We start from the raw sequence: 15,532 nt of genomic DNA, 5'->3' as shown, positions 1-15,532 counted from the left end.
CCCGCCACCGGGCGCCCGGTCCCCTCCCGTCGCTGCCCGTGGCGGGGGGCAGAGGAGCCGTCGGAGCGGTGCCCAGCGGCTCGGCCCGGCCCGGCCCGGGCACTCACCGAGGAAGAGCAGCAGGCTGCGGGCCCGCAGACAGCCGGCGTCCATCGCCCTGGCGTCCCCGGGGAGCGGCGGCGGAGGAGCGGGGAAGGCGGCGGCGGACGGGAGCGATGTGGCTGCCGGCCGCACCGCCCCGCACCTTTATGGGGCGGCGGGAGAGGCGGGGCCGCCGCTGCCCGGTGATGAAACCCGGCCGGGCCCGGGACAGGTACCGGCCCCGGCCTCCTCGCTTCCTGCCCGCCGCCCCCGGGGTGGGACGGGCCGCCCCGCCGCCCTGCAGGGCCCCCTGCCCCGGGGGCGGCAGCAGGGTGCACCCCGGGGGGGGAGACCCGGCCCCACCGACCCCCCCGGCCCCTGCCCGGCTGCTTTTGGTTTTCTCTATTTTAGGCAGAATTAGCGCAAACAGCGCACGGGGCTGTAAAATCACCTCTCCCCTCCCAGCAATCCGGCCCAGGCACCCATGGCCGGGACTCCCCGGGGTGATGGATGCCCAGGGCTGACCAGCACCTTCTGCTCGCCCTCCATCCTCGGGTGTGAGGTGTGAGGGTGTGGGGCACCGACACCACCACCACAGCGTGGCCCCAAAGCCCACCCCTGCCCCCTCAACACGTGAAGGCCCACTGCACTGCCACCAACACCCCCGCGCCCAAACCAAGGCTTCGGGGAAAACACCTCAGGGCAGGCGGCCAGAAACCTGCTGCCACCCCCAGCCTCCCACCTCCTGGCATTTCTGGAATGGCCCTCGGCACACGCGTGGGGCTGCCAGGGCACGGGGGGCAGAAACGCTCCATTAAGTCCCAGCACAGGCCACAGGAATGCCACCACGGTCTCCAGCTCCATGGGTCCTCACCCCACATTGCCCCTCCAGCCCGTGGCCTCCTCGCAGCCTGGGCAGTTCACTGTACCAATATCTCTTTCAGTTGACTAATTGTGGCTACTTTTAAAAAAATTTCCTTTCAAGCTTCTTGTTGAACCCCCCGTGCTCTGTCCCAGGTCAGACAGGGCCTTGTTCAGTGCTCACATCCCACCATCAGACACCTCGGGGACACCCCAAATCCCTACTGTACGTGTCCTCCTGAAATAGAAAAGTGTGCTTTATCTACACAACCTGCTCAGCAACGGTGGGTATTTCTTTTACTTTTAAAGCAAAAACCTTCTTCTCTGCTCTTCCTCTGCCTTACCACTTTCTGTCGTCAAAAAAGGCAAGGTGATACTCAACTATTGCAGGGCTGATAAGCTTATCTCACAATAAGGAATGTGAGTATTGGTGCACTTGCAAGTGACTACACCACTGCACTTGCAGCTGGTGGCTCCATAGTTTCTCATTTTATAAGCAGTTATTGATACAGGAGAGTTAATTGTAGGCGATACTGCAGAATACAATATACTGTGTTCTCCAGGCTCAGATTGCAATGATGAGTAACAAACACATTAACACCAGGAGCTGGAATAGATGTGGTACTTACAAATCATACTCCTCCTTGTTTTGGGAGCGTTTTTTTACATCTACAGAGGTGTGGAGATGCTGAAATGAAGAAAGGCAATGTGTTACTATAAAATTGTATGTCAGCAACATTTATTAATTATCCAAATGGTACGAGAGTTGGCAAGATAAAGGTAATAAAGATCAGCGCAAAAGTAGCATTTATATTATCATTTATTTTTATATATTTAGTTCATCCTCCACAAGTAAGTGGGACATGATAAAGCTGGCATCTTTTTCTAAGCCCCCTTTCCCCCCCTCTAGTGTCAGGGCCATGACTTACCCCACACAATTAGGGTAATGCTTTAAGATCAGGTTTTTTTGATGCCACATGACTGTTTTCGTTGCTGCTTTAATTTGGGCTGACCCCCCTTATTAAGGATTTTATTGTCTGCTCTTTCAGGGATTGTAATGAGTAAAGGAAGGAATTGCAATGATTAGCAGAGTGTTTCTGTGTGTGGGCATACAGATGCCTTAAAAAGCAGCATCACCGTAGAACTTCCACTTTATAATTAATTTCACCTTTAAATTCCTGCATGATTTATCTTCTGAAAGACAGCATTTAATTATAGTCCGTATCCAGTTACCAGGTTACTCTGACACAATTGGAGCAATTCATTGGAATTTCCTCTTTCCCATTTGAATATATGGAAAACAAGCATCACACACGCATCTTTGCTTCACCTTCTGTGCAACGCTGTGTGTCCCATGGCATGTGACCCCACAGCTGGCACCCCGCTGGTGGCTTTCACCATCCTCTCCTCCACGTGGAGGCCGCCTCCTTCAACGAGGCTGATACACACCTCCAGGAGGCCAGTTCTCCCGGAGGCTGTTCACCCCGGAGCACCCATGGGTTGGCTCCAGACGCAGGGCATCCCACGGAGCGGCGCGGGGAGCAGCCCGTCTGCGCAACGCCGAGAGGCAGCACCCGTTGGGCAACACAGCATCACGGGCACATCTCGGCTGGTGGCCTCAATTGCTGCTGCAGGGAAGGGGCACGCCCAAGTCAAGTCACTGATGGATTTATGGCACCTGGCATGGGAGCAGCGAGGAGCCCCCCGGATGCTCTGACATCTCGGGATCTTCTTCTTTACAAAGTGTAACGAGTATAGGAGGAAATACCTTAAGAACTTGTGCAAAAGCCTTGCTTTTATTACCTCGCAATGGCTTCATCACAATCTTTTTTTAAAAACCCTGCAATTTACTAAGTCCACAGGCTCAACTCGAGCTGAGCTCATAGCCTTGCTTTTATTACCTCGCAATGGCTTCGTCACAATCTTTTTAAAAAAGCCTGCAATTTACTAAGTCCACAGGCTGAACTCGAGCTGAGCTCATGGGATGGTGGGGTGTGGGACGGGAAGGAGACAGGCTCTTTAGAAAGGACAGGCAGGGACACGAGGAGGGGGTGTTGCCCTCTGGGTCAGTGACCAGCAGGAGTGCATGGAGCTCCACCTGGGGATGGATGAGGAGCCGACCCAGAGCTTATGGGTCAGGATTAAATGGAGGGCAAGGAGAGGTGACACTATGGTGGGGGTCTGCTACAGGCCATCCAACCAGGAAGATCAGGTAGATGAGGCCCTCTATAGATAGACAGGAACAGCTTCAGTTTCATAAACCCTGGGCCTCATGGGGGACTTCAACCACCCTGGTATCTGTTAGAGGGACAACACAGTGCAGTATAAGCAATCCAGGAGGTTCCTGGAATGCACTGATGATAATGTCCTTCTCCAAGTGACAGAGGAGCCTTCCAGTACCTAAAAGCAGCCTATAGGAAAGCTGGAGAGGGACTTTTTACAAGGGCATGGATGGATAGGACCAGGGCTAATGGTTTGACACAGAAAGAGGGGAGATGGAGCTGAGATATTGGGAAGAACTTCTTTGGTGTGAGGGTGGTGAGAACCTGGCCCAGGTTGCCCAGAGAAGCTGTGGCTGCCCCATCCCTGGAGGGGTTCAAGGGCAGGTTGGAGGGGGCTTGGAGCAACCTGGTGTGGTGGGAGGTGTCCCTGCCCAGGGCAGGGGGCGGCACTGGGGGGGCTTTAAGGTCCCTCCCAACCCGAACCATCCTATGCCCAGGGCAGGGGGTGGCACTGGGGGGACATTAAGGTCCCTCCCAACCCGAACCATCCTGTGATGAAGCCCATGTTATGCTTAATCCTCTTTCGATGTCACAGGCATTCATCTCTCTCTTTGTTCAGACAGAGCAGCAGATTCACAGCAGTGACTATTTCAAGGGTAAGGATTGAGCTTTGTCTGTTAGCTTATGTGTCACTGATGACACAGGACTTTCTATGAACAACATACCCTTTCCAACTTAGAGAGGCAAAAATACAGGTGAAATGTACATTTTTCTGTGCTTGAAAATACTTTTCCTCAGGGTGATTTGCTGTAGAAGAACACATGTGCTCATAGCAATGAATTACCACTTTATATATGTGTTTTTACGTAACTAAAACCATACATGGCAAGTGACTACACTACTTACTTCAGCAGCTTTCTGTAGAACTTGCACTCAGTTTTAAGCAATGCTGTTGTGGGGCTACATCTGCATTGGTTTCGTCTGTTGAGAATAAGACCTGTTTGCAAAATCAAAATATTTTGTTAGTAAGCATTTTTGAAACTGGAAGAAAATCATTCCCAGCCTTGCACTGAAGCACTTGGCACTGTTACAAAACGCAGCATTTTCATAAATTCTTGGGAAAATGGGACAGCATTTCTGAAAACAGCACGAGTGCATACATAAGTACGTAAGACAAATTTATGTATACAGAAACCTTTCTTAGCACAGCATGAGAGATCCTCAAGAAATACTCTCCAAAGGTCAGACGGCTAATTGGAGTACAGCTCACTTGACAGCATCTGCATTTTGACTACAGAAAATTAATATTGAATATGAAAATCATAAGTGGTAAAAAGAACAGGGCTCACATATGAGCACAAATGCCCTAAGAAGGGAATACATTTAAGTGGAATACATAGGTGAGATAGTCTGGAGGAAACGGAGTAAGGAAAAACCTTGAGCCAAACTTACTCCATCTAAAGGTCAGTTTTACATCTGCCATGTATGTGAGGGATGAATTAGGTCAAATGTTCTTAAACAACCAGGCTTTCCTATAAACTATGAGAGTTCAAAACGCTGCCCCCAAGCCTGAAAGTGGCTGATGCCTCTTCCTGTAAATGCAGGGTGAGGTCAAAGCTACTGGACAACACAGATGTTTTGCTGTTTTAAAAAAAACCCAACAAACCCCCAAATTCGCTGATTTCTTAGCCAACTTCTGAGGTCAGCATTAACTAGCAATTTATAAAAAGAAAGAAAAAACCCTTCCAAACAGCTAATTCCCATCCATCTCAACGTGCTTCAGAAGATGGAGATGGAAAGGCAGAGAGATGTGCCAGTCCATGCCGGATTGCTCCCTACAGGGCAGTTTTTAAAGCTTTATTCTTCTGGCTTGTATGACATTTCCACTACTCTCCCCTGGGCAACTCCTGAATGGCTCAACACATCTCACTGGCAGGAAGAACTTCATAACACTCAGCTGGTGTTTTCCCTTTCCTAATTACAGCTCAGTGCTCCATGCTCAGTGATTTCTTAGCCTCCAAGGGGTTTGTAGCTTTTCTCATTTGTGGAGTCTTTTCATGGCTTCTGCCTTTACTTGCTGCTAAACCTGGGGAAGCATTTTATTTGTACCCTTTTAAGGGGTGTTATCAAACCAAGGCCCTCTCACATCCCTGCCCATCTACTAATTGTTTCTCCTTGCCTCCACTGATTTGTTAAGCATACGAGAAGGACCAAGGTGAAAAGAAAAGTGGTTTTCCCCACAGCATGTAGCAGGTTGCGAGGAAGCTGGCAGAAGAACACCAGCCCCTTACCCATCAGTGTGTGCTCTTCTGTCCATCAGCACCTCTTTCCCGTTCATGAAGTCATCTCTTCACCAGTATTTTTCATTCTCCAGGAAGATGAGAGTTAACCACTGTGAGAGAGAACACATGTAAATCCGGAGACTGCCCTCTCTGATGGCTCACCACGCGTACTCGCGGGCACAGCACTCAGACCCCTGACCAGTGGTAGGTATAACCAAAATCACTGGGTGAAAGTGTGTTCCTGGCTGACCGTGTGGCACAGCCACTCCACAGCTCTGTCGTGAGAGCGACATCCCTGTGAAGTGACAGCCAGAACCACCAGCGTGGGGATTGGTGTGACTCACCGGGCACTCACCGGCTCCTGTTGGGCTTTCACCCTGGCAGTCAGTCCCCGCTACGGGCTCTCCAACGCCACCTCCCATCCTTCTCCTCTGCCTTCCATCGCTCCTGTTGGGCTTTCACCCCGGCAGCCAGTCCCCGCTACGGGCTCTCCAACACCGCCACCATCCTTCTCCTCTGCCTTCCATCCTTCTCCTCTGCCTCCCATCTGGGCAGCTGGGGAAGACAACTCTGTATAGGAGTGCCACTGTCTGGGGAAGGGAAGACCTGCCTCGGGCAGGAGCTAAAGCCTAACCCATACGTGATGCAGGCACATGATGCACATCTGCCTCTCCTCTGCTCCTTTTGGGAACCTTGGCCACCACACAAGCCTCAGCTATGGTGGCTTCAATCCCTCTGGCAAGTGTATTTCTCCCCTGTCATTGAGGCAGCGGGTGAGGAGATAAAAGCAAGGCAAGGGCAGAGAAAAGGCTGACTTGGGGGCTGCTTCCCAGCCTCGGAGCTCCTGTGCTTGTCCTGCTGAATGGGAAGGAGCAGCCCCAAGCTGTGACTCACCTCGTGCTCCAGGCCCTGCGCTGCCACCGGGACTTCACCCATTTTGGCTGCACCTCAGCAGTGACTGTCACCTGCGCACGGGGAGCTGGGGCACCCTCCGCACGAGGAACGGAGGAATGTGTCATTAGGGGATGATGGAGTAAACAGCCATTCACCTGAAACCAGCTTAGCCAGCACACGCTCCAGAAACCAAATCTAGGAAAGAAGCCCGGGTCTCTGGTGTATTTGTTTGGCTTGGTAACCAGTGCTAGGCATGGGAGCAGAGGCACTTAGTGGAATTCCCCCGTCCACTAGCATTATGAGGCACTCCCATTACTGTCCTGATAATTACTCTTAATCATTACTATTACTGAAGTGACCAGAAAAAAAAAAAAAAAAAAAAAAGGCTGTCAGGATCAGGCCTTTATTGTGCTGGCTGTTGTCATGCAGAGGCAATGAGACAGCCTGCCCCAGGGAACCCATAAACACGGGAGCCCAACTCATCACCACAGTCACATTTCAAACTAGGACGCTGCGGTCCACAGTGAAGCTTTCCTACAACTGCAGCCAAAAAAAATAATAGCCAGGCACTCCCTCCTGCTCACATCAGCTTGGAGCCAGGCTGCTCGTGTCCTGCTCTCCGCCTCCTGAGATGCAGCTGGAAGGGAGAGAAGCCGATCAGGAATACTTTGGGGTTGCAACACTCCCCTAGATGTTCCCATTCGGTGCTCTCCCTGTCCTGGGCCCTGCCTGCTATAAAACTCCCTATTCTTTGATCTCCAGTGAATTGAGTCCCACCAGCTCCCGAGAGCCACCCGTGAGTCACCCGGTACGCGGAAACCTCTGGGGTTTGGTTTGGGGATGACCCAGACTATGTGAAATCATCTTCTAGTCACCTTCTCCTCCCCATCCATGGTCTGAACACCACCTCAGGTATCCAAACCTCCCTGGACACTGTTGCTAGGTCACAGACTGAAGACAAGGATTAGCCAGTTTACTACAGACTGGGTACCAATGGGGAGCCCCAGGGAAAGACTGTAGGCCTCTGTGGGGCTGAGAAGGGGGACAGAGCTCCAGAACAGGTGGAAACATTGGTTTTTCCTCTCACTTAGGCAGGTCTGGGTGCTGTCAGCCCCTGGGAGTGGAGAAAGACCCCGGTTTTGTGGTTGGAGCTGGTTGGTTCCCAGCCCATCTCAGGAATGCGTTTGGACCCTGCATGTTTCTCTGCTCTCTCAGCAAGGAGTTGTGAGCCTGCTCGAGGGCCAAGGGGAGGCAAAGGCCCCAGTAACTCATCCCTACCTCTCCACCCGTGGGCAGGGAGGGTGCTGGTCACCTGCTGCATGGATGGGAGATGGGACAAGAAGAGGCTGGATGTGGCCTTGAGCAACCTGCTCTAGTGGGAGGTGTCCCTGCCCATGGCAGGGGGGTTGGGACTAGATGATCTTTGAGGTCCCTTCCAACCCAAACCATTCTATGATTCTAAGAGGAACCTGCACCTGGATGTCCCTGGGGAGAGGTGGCAGCAGCCAGTCAGCTGACCGTGACACTTCCATGGATAACACCTCTGTGTGGCAGCTACACATCCACCCCCTCATCCTCCTTCCCGCAGCTTCATGTTATTTAAGAGATGCAGGAGATTTCCTTTATGACCCTGGGAGCTCATGCTCCCAGTAAATCAAGTGGGACAGGACAAAGGACAGGGCTGGGCTTAATTATATCGGTGTTGGTTATTACATTAAGAGCAGCACTAAGCTAGGGCTGGCAGTTCTTGGATCAGTGCTCCTGCAGCTGGGGTCTTTGTCCTTCATACATGAAATAAAGGACTATGGATAAGGGTCAATCAGCCAAAGCTGCTGAAGACAAGTTAGGTCTCTGAATCTAGTCAAACCCCTCAATAACAACAGTCTCTCTACACGGCTTTCAAAGAAAATAGGCATCCCCGAAAACTATGCATTTGTAAGAGTCTGAACAGAGGCTGCCCATGGGATGCTGAGATGAGACACCTCTGGTCACTGACTTGCAGCATGCCTACAGCAGAGGTCACTCCTTCATACATAACACCCTGCGATCCAGCTCCACGCCCGGATTAACCTCCCCTGCCCGGAGCAGCCACACACAGCCCGGTATCTCCCACAGCAGGGGCCACAGACCCGGCACAGGAGAGGGCCTGGTTTAGGGGAAATGTGCCCCATGTGTGAGCCCATGCAGAACGTGCCCCCCTCTGCTGTCTCCATCCCTGCTTCTCAACCTTTCCCCCCGTTCCGTTCTTGTAACCTTCCCCTGGGTGAAGCAGGAGGGAGATTTCCGGGAAGGATCTGCTGTATGCAAAGCTCATTACCCATCTTTCCAAACCAACCACTTTAAAGGGTGCATAGGTTAACTAAATGGAAAAAAAAACAAAAAAAGATGTCTCTGTGCAAGTCTCTTTCCCCGCTCTCCTGGAGCTTTCTTATGCAACGCGCCGCTGCGTGCATTTGATTGCAGTGGGACAGCTTTGATTACCATGTCACATACCATCAGAGCTGCCCACTGCATTGCAAATGCTGGAATTGTCTTTTACGCAGATCTAAATAACATTGGAGCCTTTGGGCAATGGCCTTCGATTGTTTACAACGGTTTTTATAAACAGGATATTAATTTGTAAATATCCTGCTGCAAACCCCTCAGCTGTACTCGCAGGCTCACAATGGACCAGTCCTGGTGAAACTTCACTAGTAACGTTGCACAACCAATACTGACCACAACAATTGCCTCCAATCCCGTGGACCAATGCTTCCCCTTCACCGCTTCTGCAAACTGTTTGTGGAGCTGATACATCTTTGGAGCATTTCCTGGGGAAATATAAATCAAAGAAATAATACATTATTGTCGTCATCATCTTCCATAGGCTTCTGCTGTGTACTTCTCATGCCGGTAGAGAAAGCAGGGGAATTACATCGCTCTCAATTCTTGTTGCTATATCTTACCTAGATATAGGGCTTTTTTTTCCCCTTCATATACACTTCCACTCCAGCTGAATGAAGACAGTGACATACACGTACACACAGACACATGCACACAGAAAAAGCTAAAATTTTCTTGTGAATTCCTTTGATGTTGCAAAATAGGGCGCTTTGATGGTCAATAATTAGATACCTGTCCATAATCTTGCAAATTTTCTGCAGTAAATCTAAAAATACCTTTCAAAAAGAAATTGTAAGACTAACCTCTCGTGTTTAAGCAGTCTACCTCAGGACTCTCAGCAGAGTTACAGAGAGGCCGAAAGTTCCTTCTACACTAAATACTCTATTAAAAACAATGTATGACTACCCCGGTGGGCACATATTTAAGTGGCCAGGTAGCTAGCTCTGGGGGATGGAGGAGTTGTCTTCACACAGAGGGAAGCTCCAGAAAAAGAAGAGTAAGAACCCTTGGTGCAGGAGAAGTAGAAGCACCAAGCTGTATCACTTCTAATCCACAGGTGAATAACCCACTACTGGGATCACTGACACAGAGTAGTGTGACAATAGGTCCTTAGCTCCGAAACAAGTGCCTTGAGCTATGCTATAGAACAACAACTCTAACTCCAGGCTACAACCGCGCTAGCATAAGGTCAGGTGCCAGTAAAGCATTCAAGAAGTAATAGTTGACCCAGCCTTAAACACTATTTGGGCAGGTGAGGGAGTCCTCGTAAGGATGCATGTTGTTGCTGTCTCCAAACATGTTGCATCTAAAAGAAATCTTACTGCAGTTATCTGGTGCCCTTTGAAGTTAACAGCTATTTCTTACTGAACCCCTGGGGTTGGGACGTTACACAGATCCTAACACTGTCCCCGTGGACTTTAATGTTTCAAGTGAGTCAACCCGGATTCCCCCAGCTCCCCCATCCCTATCCCTGATGTACCCTTGACCAGAAAACACATGGCATCCCAGATGGGAGCTGTATCTGCCACAGAGCGATACTCAGCCAAGCCATGCACTGCAGTAAAAGCTGTCTGTCCCAGCCTGCCCAGCTCACTGTCCCTGCTGAAGGTAGCTCTGAAGGTAAAGAGGGCACAGCTTACCATCCTGGCCTCTCCAGAGGGGCCATGACATACCCTCAGCTACACCTCTGTCCCTGAACTGCAGCTGGATTGTGTTGCCCTGGCCTTGCAGGCTCTTCTTGTGCAAAGCATTCCAAATCCTCTAGTGGCATGTTGCAATCCTTGCTGGCTACCAGCTGGGCCCACTCTAAAACCCAGCCTTTCTCTTGTCCTGGCTCCCAGCTGGGTGCTACACAGCCCGTCTCCCAGTCTCACCAGCACATCTCCATCCTCTCCCAACTCCCAGTTCCAATTCCCTACAGCCATCACCCTCGTTTGCTGCTTTGATCACAATCCTGATCAGCAGCTGGCAGAACGGTAGCGCTTAATGCCAAGATTGCCCAGCACAAAACACACACTGGCACCTGGAGGTCTGGCAATGACTTTTCCTCCCAACAGCCCTTGGTACGTATCAGAAAAAGGCACTGGACTTGTATGGCTTGTTCATCCTGCACAGAACTCCAGGGAGACTGAGATAAGCCTTCCTACGTTTCATGCCCTTCCCATCCTGCACCTCCTCCCCCCTGCACACACTTCCCCAGACTTTGGTAAAAAGGACATGAGTCATATGCTGTGTCACAAGCAAGAAAGAACTAGCACACGTCTCATTTCACTCAGATTCCCAGAATAACTGCAGTGGGGTTGGCGTCACCAAAACTTTCTTAGACAGGACCCCATTTTCTTCTCCTCTCCTCCTGTGCCAGTCCCTGGGGTGAAAGGAAGGGGAGGGCAGGAGAGATGGCTCCTGCCATCCTCGGAGCCACCAAGAACCACCACTTTGCTCTGACTGCAGCCCTGACTGTACGGATGTGGGGGCCCAGACTGCTCTGCTGTCATTCCTGCTGCCACCACAAGTGGGAAATGTTGGGCCTGCTTTTCACACCTCCAACCCATCATCATCATCACCTGAACACAGGCACCCGCACCTGAAAGAGGGATTTGCTGTAAACGAAGCCATCATAAACTTTTTCTTTAATTATAACAATGCGGGAAAGGCCGCGGTGTGAAGTCCTGACGTTCCCTGTTGTAAGGGAAATCACTGCCTATTGCACTATGAACTCAGCTGGGCTCCAGATTGCTTTGCTGATAAAGCTGGAGGAAACTGACTTAACACCCACTACAAGTGTACCTACAGCTAAGGAATGAGATAACTAAATGCCCTTGGGGAGATATGAGAGGCATTTAAAGCATAAAAATTGCTTACCTTTCCCTTCCCGGGTAAGCAGATAAACACAAATGTCTCTGTTCAATAGTGCCTGAAAGTCTGGTGCAAGCCCTCAAAAGCAAAGGAAATAAAGGCTTGGAGGCAGCCGTGGTGCGAGGATGTGTAACCCCAGTGACAGAACGTTCCCCCTCAAACATGAGCAGCTCCCGAGAACCGCAGGAGTTGGCAGAGACCGTGGGCAAGGGGAGTGTGGGAGGGCAGGGGCTGGCACTTCCCGGCTGGACACGGAGCCGGGGTGTTTCCCAAGGGCATTCCCAGCTCCCCAGGTGCCCAGCCGCATCCAGGTCCCGTGCCCGCTGGGACCCACGCTGCTCCCCACACGCTGAGAGAGGGTGGGAGCAATTTGCTTTACTGTTCCTGCCAAAAGCCTCCATTAGGATATGTTATGAAAGCTCCAGAGAGGCAAAACATTCCCAAAACCACTTTATTAAAATTAGCACCACCCGAAACTCCCCTCCGTTGTTTAGGGATGGCAGGGCTAAAGGAGCCAAGCTGCCGAGGCAGCGCAGCCTCCGCTTGCTCTGCGGTGTGAGGGGCCAGGGCAGCCTCCCTGTAATTTCGGCTGTAATTTCGGCTGGCTGCCTGCACACCGCCTGCTTCCCCCACGGCCAGACCCGCTTTCAGTCTACAAAGTCTTACTTAAGGACTAACTATTGGTTTACCAGCCCCCAGCATCTACAAACTGCCTCCCCGGGCTGTAATGCTTTCATCCCTGTTATTATTTTGGCGCTTCTCTGATGGCAGGCAGGCACAGCGCCGGCAGCTCACCCACTGCACACGGGGAGGCAGAGACCTGTACCTGCATCTCCTGTGGTCCAGGCTCCTGCCCTCCTCGCAGATGCCTCCCTTCAGAGATGGTGAGGCAAAGTAGCACTGCCTGCCTCCCAGACTCCTTTTCCTGAGGCTACAGCCCCGATCTGTGCCACCGGAGAGCAAACATTTAAAGCTGACTGAATGAAATGTAAAAAGAGATATTTAAAAGTGGCAAAACTGTCAGGTCATTACATTCAAAGGTGACGACCACTTTGTCCCTTGGGGCTATTTACTGGGCAAGCTGTGCGTGGTGGTCTCAGGGCATCAACCCATGCTTTCTTCCCTTTGCTGCTTCTCACCCTTTGCACAGGCCAATAAACTTTCCGCTCACGTCTTGTCCCCGGGCAGCTTGTTGCTTCACAAAAGAGAGAAGAGACTTAGAAGGTCTACAGTTTGAGATGGACCCATGATTGAGCTCAAGCTTCTGAAACAACGGGCCTCCTGAAGCAAATGCAAGCTTCCTTTGTGCCATCTAATTCCTCGTAGGATGCAGAAACCCTTGCTTGGGTTTCTTTGGCAGTGACTTGCATTAAATCACATGGAATTGTGATTTTGTGTTGTTTCTATCAATCATTTTTTGCATTCTGCATAGGACCACGAATCTTGGAGGAACTGAAGGTGCGGAAAAGACGGGATTAGAGCTTTTGTGCAGAACATGAAGATTGAGCAGGCCCTGATCTACATCTCTTTGCATCCCCCAGCTCCATGGGCTCAGGAGGGGCATGGCAGTGGGTGTGTGGGGTCTGACTCTTCTCCACACTGCTGGGCCTTAGGTGTTGGGTTTTTTTCTAGCTGAGTTCTTTCAAGAATAATGGGATGTTTTCTGCAGGGCTCTCTGCACATGTACTGCTCTGCGTGAACCTGAGTTCTAAGTTAACAAAGATTATTTTTATGAGAAATAAAGGACAAACTTGCTGTTCAACCAGAAATCCAAGGCAGAGCCTCAGCTCCACACCAGCACAAGGCATAGTATGCACATGGAAGTCAGAGATTTTCTATCATACACACAGGGCACCTTTGTCAATATTTGACTTTATATTTCCATGTCAGCCAGACACTGATCACAGAAAACAGCACTTGGCACAACAAATTCTGCGTGTGGAGCACACAGCTAAAGGGCTGAAGGAAGAAGGAGCAAATAACAAAACAATGCACATTCCTAAACAATTGTAGCCACATGTTTTGAAGACAAAAGGAACTGGGCTCAGATCTGTGTCAAGTTTCTTTCAATACAGATACAAGCATTTGTACTGAAGGAGAGAAGCACTCTCACTTTAGTTCACTTAAATTATGGATAATGTGCACAGTCTCCAGAAGCCCTGTGGCAGGCATGAAGAATGGATGGCTGATATAAAAATCCTAGGAAAATGCACAATGCCTAATTCCCACTCGATCAGGTGTTACATCACAAGTCACTGCTCAAAATCAAAAATGTTAATCCTGCTACAGTTTCATCTGCATGCACAGGAGAGGCAGAGGCCCAAATGCGACTAACACTCCAAATTCTCCTGTGTCACAGGAACCATTTGTGGTCTGCTCCAAAGCCTAAGGAAGCTGATGGAAAAATGCCCAGGATTTCAACAGGCTCTATCCAAACTGTGCCCACATGTAGTCAAGTGCCCCCGAGTTTTGTCCTCTGCGCAGGGAGAAAACCTCTGCCTTCTAGTAGTAGTCAAAGCACATTTACATTTAAGAGTTGCTATTACTGAATAGCACGTTAACTTCTATCTCTTCCTTTGCTCTTCTTGCATATCATGGTACTTCTTATTAAAGGAAACAGCACAAATGGAAACTTTTGAGAATCCCACAGCACTCAAAAGACAAAGGCCTAAGCACCCAGGGACTCAGATGGTGGGCATAGCCCAAGTCTGCATCCACTGCAGCCAAGAGAGGTTTTTCTGTAGCCTGCAGCAGGGCCAGAGCTAATTGGGAAAATCACAGTTCCCTACTTTATGATTAATTCTCTTGAAAAGCCTTCAGCGGAGGCATTCCGTTGCTACGTTTCACAAATACCGAATGGGTTTAAAAACAATCAAACTAACCCTACCTGGAATCATCTTAAATACCCCTTTAAAGACCTTCCAGGCTGCAGTTTGAATATGGCACCTGAATTACAAGGGGGCACTGGACAAGTGCGTAGTGGTACCCCACACAGGGGGATCTTCCCTCTGCCTACAGGAACCAAGGAGGTCAAACCAGTGCAAATGTGCCTGGCTGGAGTCATAGGAGAGGGAAGGAGGACCTGCTCCACCTTTCCTCCCAACTCCAGGAGATCCCTTGCAGTTTCTTCTCAGTGGGGTAGAGCTCAGCTGTGGGCAGAGCTCAGGATTGGGGTTAAAATTGGGGTCTCCTCTGTGCCCTGTTCAAGGGACTGGTCTCCACATGGAGAAGACACAGGCATTTCCCTTCTGCATCGAGCCACTTGCTCTTGGGTGAGAAGAGGGGACACATGCTTTGGGCAAGCCAGGAAAGATGAACCTGAAAGGAACCATGCTAGACCAGAAGGAGGTGGTCAGGGAGGAATGTGAGGGGCCACACAACTTGGTCTGACTACCCCCCAACTCCCTATGGTTTCACTGAGGTCATGGGCATCTCTGTGCAGGTATCAGAGCACGTGTGTGTGTTGGTGTAAGGTCACGTCCTTCGCCTGCGTCACTCCTCATTCTTCTTGGGAACAATTGGGAAGAAACTCCTGGCTGTGCTGGCTCCTGCACACATTTTTCATGCACAGGGGAGCACCGAGCCCATACAGAACATTTTTTTGCTGCTGTAATCTTGATGGAAAACATAGTTAGTGATGGAGGAAGGAATTCAGAAGATGCCTGAGGGAGGAGAACTTTCAAATGTACGCTCATGAGAAGGCATGAACGTGCCACCAAAAAAGTCAAGAGAAGTATAAACAAGGCAAGGGGAAAGGGCAAGAGAATTTCCAGTCTTTCTGCAACTCGGGAATCCTGCCTGCGTCTCGCTGTGCCAGGTCACCCTGGGAAACCCAGACAGCCAGAAAGGGCACTGCTCCCAGAGCAGGAGCAGACACCACAGAACTCATCCACGGGCACTCAGGGCTGTAAAATCACCTACAGCTGGGAAAGGAGCAAGCACTGGGCTTCAACC

The 15,532-nt window shown here is 50.5% G+C and overlaps 2 protein-coding genes across 2 annotated transcripts in view; both read right to left on the bottom strand.

Moving 5' to 3' along the window:
* Positions 1 to 209, bottom strand: part of EREG (epiregulin) — a 9,586-nt gene extending 9,377 nt beyond the window's left edge. Inside the window, exon 1 of the mRNA XM_014938356.1 lies at positions 108 to 209. Within this exon, the coding sequence (XP_014793842.1) occupies positions 108 to 153 (46 nt within the window). The 5' untranslated portion in view covers positions 154 to 209. The remainder of the gene's footprint in view (positions 1 to 107) is intronic.
* A 1,360-nt stretch (positions 210 to 1,569) lies between these two features.
* The window catches only part of EPGN (epithelial mitogen), a 32,097-nt gene continuing 18,134 nt past the window's right edge, over positions 1,570 to 15,532 (bottom strand). The window contains exons 6-9 of the mRNA XM_014938355.1: positions 9,059 to 9,150; positions 5,456 to 5,556; positions 4,071 to 4,161; positions 1,570 to 1,630 (exon numbers count right to left, since the gene is read on the bottom strand). The gene's annotated coding sequence lies outside the window, so the exon portion shown is untranslated. The remainder of the gene's footprint in view (positions 1,631 to 4,070; positions 4,162 to 5,455; positions 5,557 to 9,058; positions 9,151 to 15,532) is intronic.

This window comes from Calidris pugnax, unplaced genomic scaffold (assembly GCF_001431845.1).
Source record: "Calidris pugnax isolate Ruff unplaced genomic scaffold, ASM143184v1 scaffold72, whole genome shotgun sequence".
Taxonomy (NCBI): domain Eukaryota; kingdom Metazoa; phylum Chordata; class Aves; order Charadriiformes; family Scolopacidae; genus Calidris; species Calidris pugnax.
The sequence above is the reverse complement of the archived record's forward strand: the minus strand, read 5'-3'. Positions and strand labels throughout refer to the sequence as shown.